Source organism: Hemiscyllium ocellatum, chromosome 28 (assembly GCF_020745735.1).
Source record: "Hemiscyllium ocellatum isolate sHemOce1 chromosome 28, sHemOce1.pat.X.cur, whole genome shotgun sequence".
In the NCBI taxonomy this organism is placed as follows: domain Eukaryota; kingdom Metazoa; phylum Chordata; class Chondrichthyes; order Orectolobiformes; family Hemiscylliidae; genus Hemiscyllium; species Hemiscyllium ocellatum.
Window position 1 is genome coordinate 2,484,168 of NC_083428.1, and position 19,746 is coordinate 2,503,913.

At 44.8% G+C, this 19,746-nt stretch overlaps 1 protein-coding gene across 3 annotated transcripts in view; it reads right to left on the reverse strand.

The window, feature by feature from the left end:
* Window positions 1–1,936: 1,936 nt before the first annotated feature.
* Window positions 1,937–19,746, reverse strand: part of ssbp4 (single stranded DNA binding protein 4) — a 116,704-nt gene continuing 98,894 nt past the window's right edge. For all 3 annotated transcript variants that reach the window (XM_060846513.1, XM_060846512.1, XM_060846511.1), the window contains 7 exons: window positions 15,796–15,831; window positions 15,224–15,275; window positions 12,849–12,919; window positions 9,159–9,237; window positions 8,093–8,121; window positions 4,525–4,626; window positions 1,937–3,885 (listed from right to left, as the gene is read on the reverse strand). In XM_060846513.1, coding sequence (XP_060702496.1) covers window positions 3,856–3,885; window positions 4,525–4,626; window positions 8,093–8,121; window positions 9,159–9,237; window positions 12,849–12,919; window positions 15,224–15,275; window positions 15,796–15,831 — 399 coding nt within the window. In that variant the 3' untranslated portion in view covers window positions 1,937–3,855. The remainder of the gene's footprint in view (window positions 3,886–4,524; window positions 4,627–8,092; window positions 8,122–9,158; window positions 9,238–12,848; window positions 12,920–15,223; window positions 15,276–15,795; window positions 15,832–19,746) is intronic.

Below are 19,746 nucleotides of genomic sequence, written 5' to 3' on the forward strand. Positions count from 1 at the left end.
TAAAATAAGCATCCAGTAATCTGTACAATCTGTTAATTGTGTTCTGATAACATTTAGTTTACTGTTGTGAAACTAGTAAAATCTCATCCCCTCTTAATTGTGTCTGCCCATGGGCACTTTTTAAATGTCTGACCCTCCATAACTTGTTCTGGGATTTGATTTATTATTGCATGTATTGAGATAGTGAAAAGTATTAAGCAATACGAACTAATCAAATCATACCTTTTCATAAGTACATCTGGGTAACAGAATGCCAAATAGTGGTGCAGCTACAGAGAAGGTGTAGAAGATGATCAGCTGTAGCACATGAAAATTTTGTTCTTTAGTCTGATAGTGTTTGTCCTACTGTTAAATCTGTTGGGATGTGTTTTCAAACTATCTTCTACCTGATCGATTTAAGTGGAAGAGTGTAACCTGGATGGGAGGGATCTTTGATTATTTTGGCAGCCTTTGTGAGCTAGTGGGAAGTGTAGATGGAGTTAATAGAAGGAAGGCTGGTTTTTGTGATGGACTGGGCTGTATTCACGACTGTGATTTCTTGCACCTCCACCTCAGCACTATTGATACAGATATGCCCTCTACTCCGCTTCCTGAAGTCCAATACTGGTTCCTTCATTTTGCTGACATTTTGGAGGGAGAGATTGTCTTTTCACTATGCCTCTAAGCTGTCCATCTCCTTCCTGTATTATGTCTTGACATCGAAATTCAACCCATTGTGGTTGTATCATCGGCAAATTTGAAAATGGAGTTAGGGCTGAACTTGGCCACACAATTGTGAGTGAATAAGGGGCTGGGTACACAGCCTTGTGGGTACCAGTGAAGAGGATTATGATGGAGGAGGTGTTGTCACCTATCTTTGCTGAACTATGGATTATGTCTAATTGCCATCTTAATCTGAAAGCATTACCTAAACGTTTCTCTCAATAGCAGGATGAGATCTTCCCAGTCTTTGCACTTGTTCCACTTTTCCTCTCCACTCTTCCTCTTTTACCTGCTCTATCATGTTATTCCTTGCCCTGATCCCTATATACTGTGTAAGTGAGTGAAAAATAGGACTGGTTGGGCTATTATGGACTGAGGGGGAATCAGGAGTATGGGATAATAAGTTTGTGGGGTGTAGTGCATATAAGGATTTGGGAACAAGCAACTGAGTGGAAATGAATAGATGCTAGGAACTCACCTAGAGGAAGACTGCTGCAATTTTAATGAACTGTGTGTGTGACCTGTTTGCTTGTTGAAAGAGAGCTACGTTTTGAATAAGAAATCAGAATCCTTGATGTTTATTGATGCAGTTTAATATGCAACTGATCATCTAAAGCATCTTTACAATATATAAAGAACATACACAGGTGACAATATGTATACACAGTGACTGGCAAACCATGGTCTATGGGATTGGGATCAGCAAACTGCCTCAAGTAGGAGTCAACTTCAGTTTTAATACTGTCAGGATATAACAATGTTTACTGTTTAATTATATATCAGTTGGTAGACTATGAATTTGGGGGTGTACAGAGTTATTAGATATATCCATTTTAAATTCCTGTATAAGTCCCATCACTATGTGACTGAGGTCCTTCATGTCAAGTGGCAAACTTTAAAATTTTTGTATCATGACTGTGGAAGTTATAGTGATCTTGTCTATGGAGCACCTTACCCCCAACTTTTGTCTATTTTGGGTACACAGGTATCAGCCTCCTCACCACAGTAACCCATCACATTATTTCACATTGAATGTAGAAAGGATTAGAAAGTTACATGATCCTGTGATATCACAGTATGTCCTGCAGCTTGTTACCCCCTCCACCTAACACTCAATTAATGGATAGTGATTGATGGGGCAGGAGTTTGGGGGGGTCTGGTTGGAATCCCTGGCTAGCCTAAAGCTCCTCTTTTTCTCCCCCCCCCCCCCCCCCCCCCCCCCCCAATATCCAGCAATTACAGCTCTATGATCCCTTTGTGCTAGTTACACTCTGGGTCTTTGTGTTAGCAGCACATTGAGAGTGTGTTCACACTGCAGCTTACTCATTCAGGATATGAGGGTTAGTTTCTCAGTGCAATTACTTGTTAATGCACTATTGATATTTGACACTCCTGTCACCTCTTACTAACCTAACCTGGGCAGGCACCCTGACGGACAGCACTAATGCCACTACAACATACGTTCTAGGCATGGGGGAACATAAGGCAATCTTCCAGGATCGAAATTTCAACAACTTCAGTATCCGAGTCTGAGGAATGGACAATCAAATGTGAAAAGAGCAACCAACGGCCTTGAGGGAAGCTTGAAGTTAGGACTTGAATTTCAGCACAAATTGGACATTGGTTATTTTCCCAACTTTCCTGAAAAGAAAGATATGGAATGTGCTAAAGGGACTGCAAGTGTTTGAGAGGAAATGTTAAAACTTAATTGTTTCAAGTGTGTGAGAGCATGCTAGAGTTTGCACTCAAGTCAGAGAGCCTGAGCATGCAAGAGAAGCTGCGTGGGAGACAAAGAGAGAACAAGGAACTGATTATCAGTAGTTGGTCTGATCCATTTGGCTCAATGCTGCAATTTGGCTCAATAATAAATAGTGAAAAATCTAAAAAATAATTCAGAAGGGTAATGCAGCTTCATTCACAAGAATGAAGTGCATTACCCTTCACAACTGTTGTGTGTGGGGATTAAAGGATGCATTAACCTCCGTTAGATGCAGCATCAATGCATGAAAAATACCTGGAATAATCTGAAGAAAACATTGCCTTCTCTGGGAGAATGGTCAGTTTTTAGAACTAGACATAGGAGACACTTGGACTATCCAAGCAGAAATACCTAGCAGTGCACCATTTCTCGTCACTTCATCTGACACTTTCGTAAAATATCTCAAATGTTTTCTCTTAATTCTGCATGGTTTGAAGTAAATTAACTTCTTTCTGCTTTGACCATGTGACTTTATTGGAAGAATCCCTGAATTAACAATTTACCCACAATCCTGTATAATTCAATGAAGCCCCACAATTATCTCCTTCCAAGGTCAAAAGATTAGGTTTCACCTTGCAATGGGCTTGTGTTATCAAATGTTGTTGGTTGTGATGTGAAGCTGCTCTGTAGCACACAGTCCTGGCGTCTTTGATAAACTTTAAAGATCCCAAGGACGCTCTGTCAGTGCCCTGCCCAACGTTATCAATTCAGCCGATACCAGCACATTACCTACTAGCCCCTTGCTGTTGCAAGAGCCTGTTATACACAGGTAAACAGTCTGAATAAACTTTGCAATTTAATAGTTGGGCCAGTCAGTACTTGTGAGCTAAGCAAATACAGGGCCCAGCCACAAGCATCAGTGAGCTGGAGGGAAAAAAAATCAGCTCATTAGCTATCAATACAATTCCAGCCCCCACCTCACCAATCCACCTTCTTTGAAAGGTCATCAAGTTCAGTATCACTGAGTTGCAGACAGGATGGTGTGGCTTGATCAAACATAGCAGCTGAAATATTCACACAGTGCGCTTGCTCAAATCTGCTCCAGATTGAGACCTCAATCTTGTTTCTTTGTTGTCTGAATGGACAATACATTTGATACAAAAAAAATCTTAAAATAAGAAAATGTCTTTGATCACGCTGCACTGCTCTTTCATTCTGTCACTCTCCTCCTTTGGTCCCTGCCCCCATCCATCCCCCTAGTTGATAATTTCTTCAGTTCCTCCAGAAAACCATAGGCCTCCACAGGCAGCTTGTCGCACTGTAACCTCTGCGGATTCATCACTGCATTGGATTATGATTTATTTTGAATGGGATTGGTCTCCCATGTGAATATAATCTTCTCACTTCCAGCTGGGTTGCACGAGGACCGGATGAGGGGGTTTTTGAGGATTTGGTCACACACTCATTGTCATACTGGGAGAGTACTGCAAAATGAAAGCACAGCACATGAAAAGATCTTCACGGAGGAGCTATTCAGCCCACTGTATACACACCAGCTCTTTGAAACATTTGCCCAATTATTCCCTCTTCTCCATAGAATCCCTACAGTGTAGAAACAGTCCAAAACTTCCACACCGACCCTCTGAAGAGTAAAGCACCTGGACCCATTCCCTTACCCTATTACCCTATTTTTAACCCTAACTAATGCACCTAACCTACACATCCCTGAATACTCAGGGCAATTTAGCATGGCCAATTCACCTGCACATCTTTGTGATTTTGGGAGGAAACCAGAGCATCCAGAGGAAACCCACATTGACAGTTGCCTGAGGCTGGAAACGAACCTGGGTCCCTGACATTGTGAGGCAGTAGTGCTAACCACTGAGCTACTGTGCCACCCCACAGTCTTCTCTCTTATCCTGTAGCCCTATGTTTTTTTTTCTCATGTTCAAATACTAAAAGACCAACCTCAAATGTTGATGCATCTAGAAGCTCATCAGTGAAATATCTGACTGATTGGCAGTTTCATCCAGTAGCATTGACTACTGAGACTGGGACAGTTTGTACTAACTGGAAGAAAACAGCTGAGACAGGAAGGTGTGAGAAAGCTGTAGCCAACTTACACTTTCATTTTGGAATGGGTTTAAAAAGTTTCCTGTCAGCTCGCCATCATCACGAGGTGTTCCGGGGGGATTGCTCATCCCAGTCATGTTGTTTGGTGAATTCTAAAAGGACAAGGATGAGGAACATTGATCATTGATGTACTAACATCTGAGGTGTTGTGTTAATTGATTCATAACCTTCACTGTGTTCCCAATTAGTAATTCCCATGCCCCAGCCCCTAATCTTTCCATCAATTACCATCCCTCTAAATCTCCATAGTAAATTCCAACTGTATTTAGAAAAATGAAGAATTAATCCAGGATAATTCCAAACTAAGATCAGGAACTGATGCAGGAAACTGAAAACATGATAGCATGGAGCCACCAGATGGAGACAGGATATTAGCTTGACGCATGCTTTTAAACTGTGATAGAGTCATACAGAAGGGAAACATCCTTCAGTCCAAGCTAAACATAATCCCAAACTAAACCAGTCCCACCTGCCTGCTCCATATCCCTTCAAATCTTTCCTATTCATGTACTTCTCCAAAATGTAACTTTTAAATGTTAATTTGATAAGGTTCCCCATGGTTGGCTCATTCATAAAGTCAGGAAGTATGGGATACAGGGAGATTTGGCTATCTGGATTCAGAATTGGCTGGCTGACAGAAGGCAGAGAGTGGTTGGAGATGGAAAGTATTCTGCCTGGAGGTCAGTGTTGAGTGGAGTTCCGCAGGCCTCTGTTCTTTGGCCTCTGCTCTTTGTAGTTTTTATAAATGACTTGGATGAGGAGATGGAGGGGTGGGTTAGTAAATTTGCAGATGACACAAAGGTTGGAGGTGTCATCGATAATATAGAGGGCTACTGCAGGCTGCAGCGTGACATAGACAGGATGCAGAGCTGGACTGAGAAATGGCAGGTGGAGTTCAACCTGGATTAATGTGAAGTGATGCATTTTGGAAGATCGAACTCGAATGTTGAATATAGGGTTAAAGACAGGATTCTTGGCAGTGTGGAGGAACAGAGGGATCTGGGTGTGCAAGTACATAGATTCCTCAAAGATGCCTCCCAAGTGGATAGGGTTGTTAAGAAAGCATATGGTGTTTTGGCTTTCATTAACAGCTCTACAAGTCCCTGGTGAGACCACACTTGGAATATTATGTCCAGTTCTAGTTGCCCGACTATAAGAAAGATACAGAGGCTTTGGAGAGGGTGCAAGGAAGGTTTACCAGGATGCTGCCTGGACTGGAGGGCTTGCCTTATGAAGAAAGGTTGAATAAGCTCAGACTTTTCTCTCTGGGGAGAAGGAGGAAGAGAGGAGACCTGATCGAGGTATAAAGATAATGAGTGGAATAGATAGAGTCAATAGCCAGAGACTTTTCCCCAGGGCAGGATTGACTGGTACAAGGAAGGAGTCATAGCTTGAGGATATTAGGAGAAAGGTGTAAAGGAGATGTCAGAGGTAGATTCTTTCCGCAGAGAGTTGTGAATGCATGGAAGTTGCCAGCTGTGGTGGGGACATTTAAGTAACTGCTGGACATGCACATGGATAGCAGTGAGTTGAAGGGTACGTAGGTTAAGTTGTTATATTTTACATTAGGATTAAACCTCAACACAATTTCGTGGGTCAAAAGGATGGTGCTGTACTTTTCTATGTTCTATGTTGTAACTGTATCCTCAGGAAGTTCATTCCATATGCAAACCTTTTGCTCCATGTAAAAAAATTGCCCCTCATGTCTCTTTTAAGTCTCTCTCCTCTCACCTTAAAAATGTGCCCCAAATCTTGAAATCCCCCCTCCTAGGGAAAGGATACCTACCGTTAACCCTATCTATACCCCTCATGATTTTGTAAACCTCTATAAGGTCACTTCTCAATCTCACTGGTCAATTCACTGCTACTTGTGCTTATTGCAGACAGGCCAAGATTCAGGCACAGATATGACTGGAACGCTGTCTCTGACTGGTCTTTGCTTTAAACTGAGTTCCCAGGTGAGTCTGAAGAGTGCAAAAGCCCAATTTCTTGGGAGGTCCAAGTGTGGACCCAGGGGCTGTAACTTGCCTCAGACAGAGAGGAAAGCACATTTCTCAGGAGTTCCAAGATCATGTTCTCCACAGCCGTGCTCAATATGCCAGCCATGTCTCAGCAAGTAGAGCATCTACCCTAAATTCAAGTTCCACTTCAGGGACTCAAGCCCATAATCAAGGCTGAGGTTGGTGATGAGGGAGTGCTGCACTGTCTACAGAGTTGGTGGTGGATGCAGCACATATATGAGTATAAAAGATCCTATGACTTATTGTTTTGAGGAAGAGCATGGGGAGTTTCCTGGGGATCTGAATATTGATCCTTCAAACAACATCACTAAACACAGCTCCTCTGATCAGTATCACTATCATTATTTCTGTTTATGGGATCTTGTGTAACATTTTTGCCAAATTTTCTACACACAGCATTTATTGCCCATCCCTAGTTACCCCTTGACAAGGTGGGGGTGAGCTGCCTTATTGAACTGCTGCTGTCCATGTGCTGAAAGTTGACCCACAATGCCCTTAGGGAGGGAATTCCAGGATTTTGACCCAGTGACACTGAAGAAACGGTGATGTATTTTCACAAGTCAGGATGGTGAGTGGCTTGGATGGGAACTTGCGTGGGGAGGTATTCCCATGTGTCTGCTGTCTTTGTCCCTCTACATGGTTGAGGTTTGTCAGGAACATACTTCCAAGGGAGACTTGGTGAGTTTCTGCAGTGCATCTTGTAGATGGTACACTGCTGCTACTGGGCATCAGTGGTGGAGGGAATGGATGTTTGTGGATATGGTGCCAATCAAGTGGGCTGCTTTACTCGGGAGGGTATCAAGCTTCTTGAGTGTTGTTGGAGTTGCGCCCATCCAGGCAAGTGAGGAGTATTCCATCACATCCCTGACTTGTGCCTTGTAGATGGTGGACAGGCTTTGGGGAGTCAGGAGGTGAGTTACTTGATGCAGTCCTCCGAACCTCTGACCTGCTCTTGTAGCAACAGAATTTATATGGCTGGTCCAGTTGAGTTTCTGGTCAGCGGTAAACCTTAGGATATTGATAGTGGAGAATTCAGCAATGATAATACCATTGAACAACAAAGAAGATTCACTCTTCTTGGAAATGGTCATTGTCTTGCATTTGTGTTGCATGCATGTTACTGGTCCTTGTCAGCTCAAGCCTGGATGTGGATATGGACTGTTTCAGTATCTGAGGAGTTTTGAATGGTGATGAAGCAGTTGAAGATGCTTGGGCCTCAGACACTGCCCTGAGAAACTGCTGCAGAGCTAACCTGCAGCTGAGGAGACTGACCTCCAACAACTAAAACCATCTTTCCTTGTGCCAGGTCTGACTCCAACCAACGGAGAACTTTCCTCCTGGTTCCTAAGGGAATTGGTTAAGGTTCCATGACTCCATAATGTCGAGATCAAGCACCCCAAGAATGAATGAAACAAAATGTTACGGTGAAGTGTGACAGCAGGATAGATGAGTCATGTTGAATGGACTATTGTAGTCTCAATAAAACAACAGGCCAGTCAAATAAACAACCAGTGAGCTGCAGCAGCTTTGAACATACCTTAGACAACCCGTCCAAATCAGCAGTACCTGCAGAAGATGAAGAGACAATCAGACACCTACAGGCTGACTGCAGACTTGAAGAACTCTCTCCACAGAGGCTGTCAGACCTGCTGAATTTCTTCAGCATTCTTTGTGTTTGTTTCAGATTACTATGTGTTACTTCAGGTCCAGGGTCAAATTACTCTGTGTTACTCTAGACGCAGAGTTTCATCACTTTCTGTTACAATGTTAAGATAAGAAATTAGAGCAGGAGCAGGTCAAGCTTGCTCTGCCATTGAACACGGACATGGCTGATTCTGGGTTGAATCTTCCCCATTTCCCTCGATTCCCTGAGAGACCAAAGATCCGTCCACATCAGAATTAAACATATTCACTGATTACAGCACCCCCTTCACTGTGGGGTAAAGAATTTCAAGGACTCACCACCTGGTGGGTGAAGGAATTTGTCTCCCTCTCAGCTCCTTCTCCTGACACTGTTCTCCCAGGGAGACAATCTCCCAGTGTCTACCCTATTGAGATTCTTCTCAGTGTTTACATTTCCTGAGGTGGTGACGTTGTGGTAATGTCAGGAGCAACTGGACAACCCCAGGCTCATGTCCTGGGCAGAAAGGTTTGAACCCTAACTCGGCAGCTGGTGCAGTTGGAATTCAATAACAATCTAATGATAACCGTGTGACTAGTCAATTGTTGCAAAAACACATCGGGTTCAATAACGTATTCTTACATCCCGCTGTATTCTGTTTTTCTGTTCTTCTGACTAAAGTAAATAATGTCAAACTTGGTTTGACAGTTAAATATGCCAATGATTATATTAAAGATCTTTATGGTGTTAAACACCAAAGACTCTTCCTAGTTGTATTAAGAAAGCTATTATTTCATTACAGAAAGAAAGATATATCTTACTCATTGCTAAATGTTCATATCTGTTCCCAGAAGGGACAATGATTTCTAAGCTGCCTTTTCAAACAGAGAAACCAAGGTACATCATAACATCTGTATTACTCTGTAATACTCCAGGCTAAGGTCGGTATTACTCTATGTGATTCCAGGCCACGTGGCATTACCTAGTGTCCCGTTCATGTGGTGAGGCTCCATGCCTGCCATTCCAGCCAATGGGCCCTCAGCTCCTGGACCCATCTGGAACTGAATGCAAAAAAAAAGGTTTGATTAGACAATGAGAACGGGGAACCTCAGGCTGATCTGGTTCACACCCTGAGCCACCACAAGTTGCCTGTCATTGCAATATTAGATTTTACAGCATTCCTTCATTGACCAATGTGTTCAGATGGACACTCATCTCTCAGCTATTGAGCCTTTCAGTTACACTGGAACTTGGAGTCATACTGTTGTATTGAGAAGCTCCTATTGGGATGATGATAAATGTCCCAGAATTACTGCTTTATCCCTGGAGCCCTGGGACCAGTATTTATCTTTCAATACACATCACCGAAACAGGTTCTCTGGTTATGATCACATTACTATTTGTAGGATCTGGCTGTCACATTTCCTAGACAGCAATTACACAAAAGGGAATTTCTAAGAATCTTATCAAAGTTGATGATTGCAATTTCACTCTTCCCCCTAAGTGCTTCACAAGAGGATTAGTAAGTAATAATAGACACCGAGTAACATGCTATTTGGATGATTAAGAACTTTCAAAAATTGTCTTAGAAGAGGAACAACAAGTGGAGAGATTGGATGAGGAAATTCCAGGCAGCTGAAGGTGATACTGCAAACAACTCAGTGATGAAAATCAATGCAGTGTAGGGAGGGGTGTAGGAGCTGGAGGGGGTGACCGAGATACCATGGTAAGACAGATATCTAATAACGACAAGTCAGAATATAGAAAGGAGATAGGCGGCTTGGTGACATGGTGCAATAAGAACAACTTCCCTCTCAACATCGGGAAGACTAAAGAACTGATCATTGACTTCAGGAAGACAGGAGCAGAACATGCCCCCATCTATACAAATGGAGCTGAAGTAGAGAGGGTAGACAGTGTCAGATTCATCGGAATGACGAACACCAACAACCTGTCCTGGACTTCCCACGTAGATGCAATAGTTAAGAAGGTACCACACCACCTCTTCTTCCTCAGGTGGCTCAGGATATTCAGCATGTCTATAAGGACCCTCACCAACGTTTATAGATACACCATTGAGAGTATACTGTCCGGGTGCATATGGGTGGTACGGCAACTGCTCTGCTCAGGAACATAAGAAACTACAAAAAGTCATGTGCACACCCCAGAAGCCAACCTTCCATCCATGGACTCCATTTACGCACCTCACTGCTACAGAACAGATGCCAACATTATTAAATACTCATCGAACTTTGGTAACACTACTGCCTTTTCCATCAGGCAAAAGATGCAGAAACTGGGACACACGCATCAACAGGTTCAGGAACAGCTTCTTCCCGGTTGTTATTAGACTGATGTATGTACTCTCTAACTTCAAATAATGTTGATTTTGTTAATATTGATCTCACCCAGTACACGCCCTTTGTAACATAATCTGTATGCCTGTGTCTAAATATATTTCTCACCCGATGATCTTTATGTCCTTGCTTTCTACGATTTGCCTGTACTGCTTGTAAACAGAACTTTTCACTGTACTGAGGTACATGTGACAGTAAATAAATCAATCAAATCAAGCTAGGGAGGGATGTAGGGGCTGGAGGATGTGACAGGGATAGGGAGGGTTGTAGGGGCTGGAGGAAGTGACAGAGATATGGAGGGATGTAGGGGCTGGAAGATGTGACAGGGATAGGGAGGGTTTTAGGGGCTGGAAGATGTGACAGAGATAGGGAGGGATCTAGGGTCTTGAGGAAGTGACAGGGATAGGGAGGGATGTAGGGGCTGGAGGATGTGACAGGGATAGGGAGGGGGTGTAGGGTCATGAGGAGGTGACAGGGATAGGAAGGGGGTATAGGGGCTGGAGGATGTGACAGGGATAGGGAGGGATTTAGGGGCTGGAGGATGTGACAGGGATAGGGAGGGATTTAGGGGCTGGAGGATGTGACAGGGATAGGGAGGGATGTAGGGGCTGGAGGATGGGACAGGGATAGGGAGGGATGTAGGGGCTGGAGGAAGTGACAGGGATAGGGAGGGTTGTAGGGGCTAGAGGACGTGTCAGGGATAGGGAGGAGTGTAGGGGATAGAGGAGTTGAGAGATATGGAGGGATGTAGGGGCTGGAGGAGGAGACATAGTCATGGAATGTGAAATCTAGAGAGCGATTGATGAATGCAATTTAGGACACACAGCAGCAGAACTTTAAAGGAACTGAGGATCATGGATGGTAATATTTGGGAAAGCAGGCAGGATTATCCTAGAATAGTCAAGTGCAGAGATAACGATCACATGGTCAGGGTTTCCGCAGCCAACTATTGGAGAGATGTGTTCAGATTTCCTGGATGGAAGTGAGTTCCTTTGTCCCAATCTTCACTGTTTACAATCTCATTGGTGTCAAGTGCAAAGGCTGTCAGTGAATGTCAGCAGACTATGTAACTGCAGTGTACATCATACACAAGCCTGTCCTGAGACTGGAGAGTTCATTAGGAGCAGGAGGTCAGATTAGTAAAACCAGCCTCAGCATCACACCTTAATCCAGAGGAACTGAGGCTGACAAACAACTGAGGCAGACATTTCTCTGGGCTTATTAGATTAAATTTGGAAACAGGTCCTTCAGCCCAATAAATCCACACCAACCCTCTGAACAGTAACCCACCCAGCCCCATTCCCTTACCCTATATTTACCCTGACTAATGCATCCAACACTATGGGCAATTTAACATGACCAACTCACCTAACCTGCACATCTTTGGATTGTGGGAGGAAACCGGAGCATCCGGAGGAATGCATTGAGGCAAGTCTAATTCTAGAGCGAATTATACAATGAATGGAAGAGCCTTGGGAGAAGTTGATGGGCAGAGAGATCTGGGAGAGCAGGTCCATTATACCCTGAAGGTTGCTGCACAGGTGGATAGAGTGGTCAAGAAGGCATTTGGTATGCTTGCCTTCAGTGGACAGGGTATTGAGTATAAGAGCTGACAAGTCATGTTAAAAATGTACAAAACATTGGTTCGGCTGCATTTAGAATACTGTGTACAGTTCTGGTCGCCACATTACCAAAAGGATGTGGATGCTTTGGAGAAGGTGAGAGAAGGTTTACAAGGATGTTGCCTGGTATGGAGGGTGCTAGCTATGAAGAGAGGTTGAGTAGGTTAGGTTTATTTTCACTAGAAAAGAGGAGATTGAGGGAGGAACCTGATTGAGGTTTACAAAATCATGAAGGGTATAGACAGGGGGGATAGAGACAAGCTTTTCCCCAGGGTGAAGGATTCAATAACCAGAGGTCATGCTTTCAAGGTGAGAGGTGGAAAGTTTAAGGGGGATACATGCGGCAAGTATTTCACACAGAGGGTGGTGGGCATTTAAGATGCATCTGGATAACTGCATGAGTAGGTAAGGAGCTGAGGGTTACCAATGCTTTAGGAATTGACCGACAGGTTTAGACAGTACATTTGGATCAGCTCAGACTTGAAGGGCTTGTTCCTGGGCTGTAAATTTTCTTTGTTGACACGGGGAGAATGTGTAAACTCCACACAGACAGTCACCCAAGGCCGGAATCGAACCTGGGTCCCTGGCACTGAGGCAGCAGTGCAAACTTCTGAGCCACTGTGCCACTTATGACCGAATTAAATTGTTTGGCAGCCATACCCCCGTCTTGCCCTGTCACTGGCACAGACTTACACTGGCACGGCTGCTTCCTGCTCCCAACGGCGCAATCATTGTGTACATGTTCTCACCGGAGTTTGTGGAGTCTAAGAAGAAAACAACAGAAGCTGAAGGTCACAATGGAGGTGAAGCAGTGACAGTTTGCCAGCATTTTGAAGAACTGATGTTCAAAAAGATTTCATGTGTAAGATGTGTTCAGAACATAAAACATTACAGCGCACTACAGGCCCTTTGACCCTCAATGTTGCTCCAACCTGTGAAACCAATCTGAAATCCATCTATCCTACACTATTCCATTCTCATCCACATTTTTATCCAATGACCATTTAAATGCCCTTAAAGTTGGTGAGTCTACTACTGTTGCAGGCAGGGCATTCCACGCCCGACTACTCCCTGAGTAAAGAAACTACCTCTGACATCCGTCCTATATCTATCACCCCTCAATTTAAAGCTATGTCCCCTCGTGTTAGTCATCACCATCTGAGGAAAAAGGCTCTCCCTGTCCACCCTATCTAACCCTCTGATTATCTTACATGTCTCAACTGTGTCACCTCTCAACCTTCTTCTCTCTAACAAAAACAGCCTAAAGTCTCTCAGCCTTTCGTCATAAGACCTTCCCTCCTTACCAGGCAACATCCTGGTGGATCTCCTCTGCATCCTTTCCAAAGCTTCCACATCCTTCCTATAAAGTGGCGACCAGAACTGTACGCAATACTCCAAGTGCGGCTGCACCAGAGTTTTGTACAGCTGCAGCATGACCTCGTGGCTTCAAAACTTAATCCCTCTACCAATAAAAGCCAACATACCATACGCTTCCTTAACAACTAAACCAACCTGGGTGGAAACTTTCAGGGATCTATGTAAATGGACACCGAGATCTCTCTGCTCATCTACACTACCAAGAACCTTACCATTAGCCCAGTACTCTGCATTCCTGGTGCTCTTTCCAAGGTGAAACATTTCACACTTTTCCACATTAAACTCCATTTGCCACCTCTCAGCCCAGCTCTGCATCTTATCTATGTCCCTCTGTTACCTGCAACATCCTTTGGTACTATCCACAACTCCACCAACATTAGCGCCATCTGCAAATTTACTAACCCATCCTCCTCTGCCTTATCATGGTCATTTTTAAAAATGACAAACAGCAGTGGCCCCAAAACAGATCCTTGCAGAACACCACTAGTAACTGAACTCCAAGGTGAACATTTCCCATCAACGCTGAAAATGTGTTGCTGGTTAAAGCACAGCAGGTTAGGCAGCATCTCAGGAATAGGGAATTTGACATTTCGAGCATAAGCCCTTCACGAATTCCCTATTCCTGAGATGCTGCCTAACCTGCTGTGCTTTAACCAGCAACACATTTTCAGCTGTGATCTCCAGCATCTGCAGACCTCATTTTTTACTCGAAGATTTCCCATCAACCACCACTCTCTATCTTTTTTCAACTAGCTAATTTCTGAGCCACACCACTAAATCCCCCTCAATCCCATGCCTCCGTATTTTGTGCAATAGCCTATGATAAGGGACCTTATCGAACACCTTACTGAAATCCGTATACACCCCATCAACCACTTTAACCCACTCACCTGTTTGATCACCTTCTCAAAGAACTCAACACAGTTTGTGAGGCACGACCTACTCTTCACAAAACCGTGTTGACTATCCATAATCAACTTATTCCTCTATAGATGATTATAAATCCTATCTCTTATAATCCTTTCCAACACTTTACCCACAACTGAAGTAAGGCTCACTGGTCTATAAATACCAGGGTTGTCTTTACTCCCCTTCTTGAACAAAGGAACAACATTTGCTATCCTCCAGTCTCCTGGAACTACTCCCGTCGACAATGACAACATAAAGATCAAAGCCAAAAGCTCTGCAATCTCCTCCTCGGCTTCCCAGAGCAGTGTCAACACTTGCTAATGCCCCATTAATGGTACATGCCCTGAGCAATATCAACACCTCTTACTCAAAATGCATCTGAGACCAAGGAGTTAACAGTCGCCTTCCCCCACCCCTAGTGTCCACCCCCTCCCCCAGGCAGAGAGTGAAACAGCTTTGTACTGTCTCCACATTGATCTGCTCAAACTTCAGGCAAACTCAGTGAAAACCAGAAATCTCACCCACAGCCATGGATGGAGAGAGGAAATGTTAGTGTGGTACAGTCAGCAGTGATGGAGAATTTTACTCTGTATCTAACCCTATGCTGTCCCTCTCCTGAGTGTGTTTAATGGGGGAGAATGTAGAAGGAGCTTTATATTAGAGACACTGCTTGCCCCCCCCCCCCCCAGTCAGTTCTGGTTCCAATGTAATCCTCCCATTTCCCAACCCCGGGCTCACTCTCACCCTCTGGCTGCAACGATTATAGGTAAGAGGCCTCTTACCTGCCGGACTGGGAATGATTGATGTTCCCGGAGGACCACCACCTGGCGCTCCCTGAGAGAGGAAACGTCACATTATTCCAAAGAGACTCGAAAGAGACCCAGGGCTGGACAGCAGCTGCCTGTGGCAGGATGGGCATGTGGTAGGGGGGAGTGTGGGGGTGAGGGGGTGTGGGTGTGGGTTCTGACCAGACAAGAGTGGGAATGGGAGTGCACGGCATGGCTGCAGGTTTGGGATAGAGGCAGTGGAGACTAGGGCATAGTTTGTGTGGCTGGAGAGTGAGAGACAAAGGGTGCTCGGGGGAAGCAGGGAGAGTGAAAGGAGCAGGGAGGGGGAGGGAGGAGAAGGCAGAAGGGAAAAGGAGAGGGAGAGGGATGGGGATGGGGAGGCAGTGGGAGAGGTGGAGACGGGAAGGAAGAGAGGGAGGCGGGAGGGAAGGTTACACTGTCTATGGTGAGATGGGTGGGGGGTGTACAGGATGCAAGCACCAGCTGGAGGAGAGGCAGTAATGGGGGATGATGGGGAAAGGAGGGGGAGGTTTGGCGAATGTTTGAAATCAGTTTGATTGACTCACCACATAGCTGCCCGGTGATGACGAGGAATATGGAATCTAGAGCAGAGAGAGAAAGAAATGATTAATGTTTGATCATTATTAATAACAGGTCAGTCCAGGACAACAGCCAAAGTGTGTAATCTCAAATATTATCATGATTTGGAGATGCCGGTGTTGGACTGGGGTGTACAAAGTTAAAAATCACACAACACCAGGTTATAGTCCAAAAGGTTTAATTGGAAGCGCACTAGCTTTCGGAGCGATGCTCCTTCATCAGGTGATTGTGGAGGGCTCGATCGTAACACAGAATTTATAGCAAAAATTTGCAGGGTGATGTAACTGAAATTATACATTGAAAAATTGATTGTCTGTTAAGCCTTTCATCTGTTAGAATACGTGATAGTCTCACTTCTTTCAAATATTATCCACATTCCTGAATGCTCATCTGCAATATTTGTGTGTGAGATTGGACCTGGAGTACAGGAACTGGTCACAACTAGTAAAAAATACAACTAGAGTCCTACAGCACCGAGACAGGCCCATTGGCCCAAACTGGTCCATTTCTTGCACTTGGCCCGTATCCTTCTAATCCTTTCCTATCCATGTATTTGTCCAAATGCCTTTTCTATAAATGAACCCTCCTCAAACACTTCCACTGGCAGCTCATTCCATATATGTGCTGTGTGTAAAAAAGTCTGTGTGGGTCAGCACGGTGGCTCAGTGGTTAGCACTGCTGCCTCACAGCACAGGGTCCTAGGTTTGATTCTAGCCTTGGGCGACTGTCTGTGTGGAGTTTGCACATTCTCCCTGTGTCTGCGTGGGTTTCCTCCGGGTGCTCCGGTTTCCTCCCATAGTCCAATGATGTGCAGGTCAGGTGAATTGGCCATGCTAAATTGCCCATAGCAATAGGTGCATTAGGCAGAGGGAAATGGGACTGGGTAGGTTACTTTTCAGAGGGTCGGTGTGGAGTTGTAGGGCCGAACGGCCTGTTTCCAGGCTGTAGGGAATCTAATCTAAACAAGTTGCCCCTCAGGTTCCCTTTTATTCTTTCCCCTCTAACCTTAAACTGATGCCCTCTAGTCCTCGATTTCCCAACCCTGGGAAAAAGCCTGAGTGCACTCACCCTATCCATACCTCTCCGGATCTTATACACTACTATAAAATCCTCCCTCAGTCTCCTAAGCGCTAAAGAAAAACGTCCTAACTTGTCCAACCTCTCCCTATAACTCAGACCATTGAATCCTGGCAGTGTCCTTGTAAATTTCTTCTGCACTCTTTCCAGTTTAATAGCATCCTTCCTATAGCAAGGTGACTAAAACTGAGCACAATACTCCAAGTGCAGCCTCACCAATGTCCTGTATAACTGCAACATAACTTGCCGACCTCCACACTTAATGCCCTGACTGATGAAGGCCAGTGTCCAAAAGCCTTCTTCACGCCCTGTCTACCTGGGACTCCGCTGTCAGAGAACCAGGCACCTGAACTCCAAGGTCCCTCTGTTCCACTACACTCCTTAAGGCCCTGCCATTCACTATGAAACACCACTGGTCACCTTTCTCCATTTCGAGAAACTCCCTTCAACTACTACTCTCTGTCTCCTGTTGCTCAACCAGTTCTTTATCCACCTAGCTAGAACACCCTGCCCACCATGTGACTTCACTTTTTCCATCAGCCTATCATGGGGAACCTTATCAAACACCTTACTGAAGTCCATGTATATGTCATCAACAGCCCTTCCTTCATCTTTCGACTTGGTCACTTCCTCAAAGAACTCTATTAAGTTGGTAGGGCACAATCTCTCCTACACACAACCATGTTGCCTATCATTGATAAGCCCATTCTTTTCCAAACATAAAATGATCTTATCCATGAGTACCTTCTCCAGCAACTTTCCCACCACTGACGTCAGGCTCACTGGTCTGTAGTTACCTGTAATAGGAGAAAGTGAGGACTGCAGATGCTGGAGATCAGAGCTGAAAAATGTGTTGCTAGAAAAGTGCAGCAGGTCAGGCAGCATCCAAGGAGCAGGAGAATCGATGTTTTGGGCAAAAGCCCTTCTTCAGGAATCATTCCTAAAGTAGGGCCTGTGCCTGAAACGTCGATTCTCCTGCTCATTGGATGCTGCCTGACCTGCTGCGCTTTTCCAGCAACATATTTTTCAGCATTTACCTAGAATATCCCTACTACCCTTCTTGTACAGGGGGGAACAACGTGAGCAACCCTCCAGTCCTCCGGCCCCTGACCTGTACTTAAGGATGCTACAAAGATATCTGTCAGGGCCCCAGCTATTTCCTCTCTCGCCTCCCTCAGCAACCTGGGATAGATCCCATCCAGTCCTGGGGATTTGTCCACCTTAATTACCTCTAGCCTACCCAACACATCTGCCCTACTTATGCCAACGTGATTCAGACTAATCAAACTTCTATCTCTAATCTCAACATTCACCATGTCCCTCTCCTCAGTGAACACTGATGCAAAGTAATCATTCAGGATCTCACCCATTCTCTCAGGTTCAACACATAGCCTTCCTTCGTTATCTTTTAGTGGAACAATCCTTTCCTTAGTTACCTGCTTGCTTCTTATATAAGAATAAAATGCTTTGGGATTCTCCTTAATTCTGCTCACTAAAGCTATTTCATGACCCCTTTTAGCTACTTGATTCCTTGTTTAAGACTTGTCCTACTCTTCCGATATTCCTCCAGGGCCTGTTCTGTTCTTATCTGCCTGGACCTTATGTACGCTTCCCTTTTCCTCTTGGCCAGTTGTACAATTTCTCCTGCCATCCACGGTTCATGAATCTTGCCTTTCCTATCCTTTGCCTTCAACAGGACATGCCTATCCTGCACTATCTTTAACGTATCTTTGAAAGCCTCCTACATATCAAATGTGGACTTCCTTTCAAACAGCTGTGGCCAACCCACATTTCCCAGCTCCTGCCTAATTTTGATATAATTGGGCTTGGCCCAGTTTGGTACCCTTCACTTAGGACCACTCTCTTCTTTATCTACAAGTATTCTAAAACTTACAAAATTGTGGTCACTGTTCCCAAAGAAAGTCCCATCGCAACTTCTACCATCTGGCCTGGTTCGTTCCCCAGTACCAGATCTTACAAATCCTGCCCCATCCAGACCTCTGATGCTAAGTATATTCCAGTCAATGTTGGGAAAATTAAAATCTCCCATCACCACCACCCTGTTGCCTCTACATCTTTCCATAATCTGTTTACCTATTTGTTCTTCTACCTCACCCACACTGTTGGGAGGTCTGTAATACAGCCCCAACAATGTAACTGCACCCTTCTTATTTCTCAGCTCCACCCATAATGCCTCACCGCTCAAGCCCTCCATAGTGTCCTCCTTTAGCACGGCCGTGATATCGTCCCTGACCAGCAATGCAATCACCCCCCCCCCCCCACCCCACCCCCTTTTACTTCCCTCCCTGTCCTGTCTGAAGCGTCTATATCCTGGAACATTTAGTTGCCAATCATCATGCCCTTCCTTCAAGCAAGTCTCTGATGGCAATAACGTCATACTCCCAGGCACCAATCCAAGCCCTAAGTTTATCTGCCTTACCCACTGTACTCCTTGCTTTAAAGTAGATGCACTTCAGGCCACCAGTTCTTTTGCGCTCACCTGCTCTCTGCCTACTCTTCCCCCTATTAATGCTACCTTCATGATTCTTACAGTCTCCAGTTTCCATCTTGCTGCTGACTTGTCTTCTCCTCTGGTTCCCAGCCCCCTGCCACATTCATTTAAAACCTCCCCAACAGCAGGAGCAAAAACTCCCCCAACGACATTAGTTCCAGTCTGGTTCAGATGTAGACTGTCCAATTTATAATAGTCCCACCTTCCCCAGAATTGGTCCCAATGTCCAACAAATCTGAACCCCTCCCTCCTACACCATCTCTCAAGACACGTGTTCATTCTGCTTTTTCTTTCATTTCTACCCTGGCTAGCACGTGGCCCTGGTAGT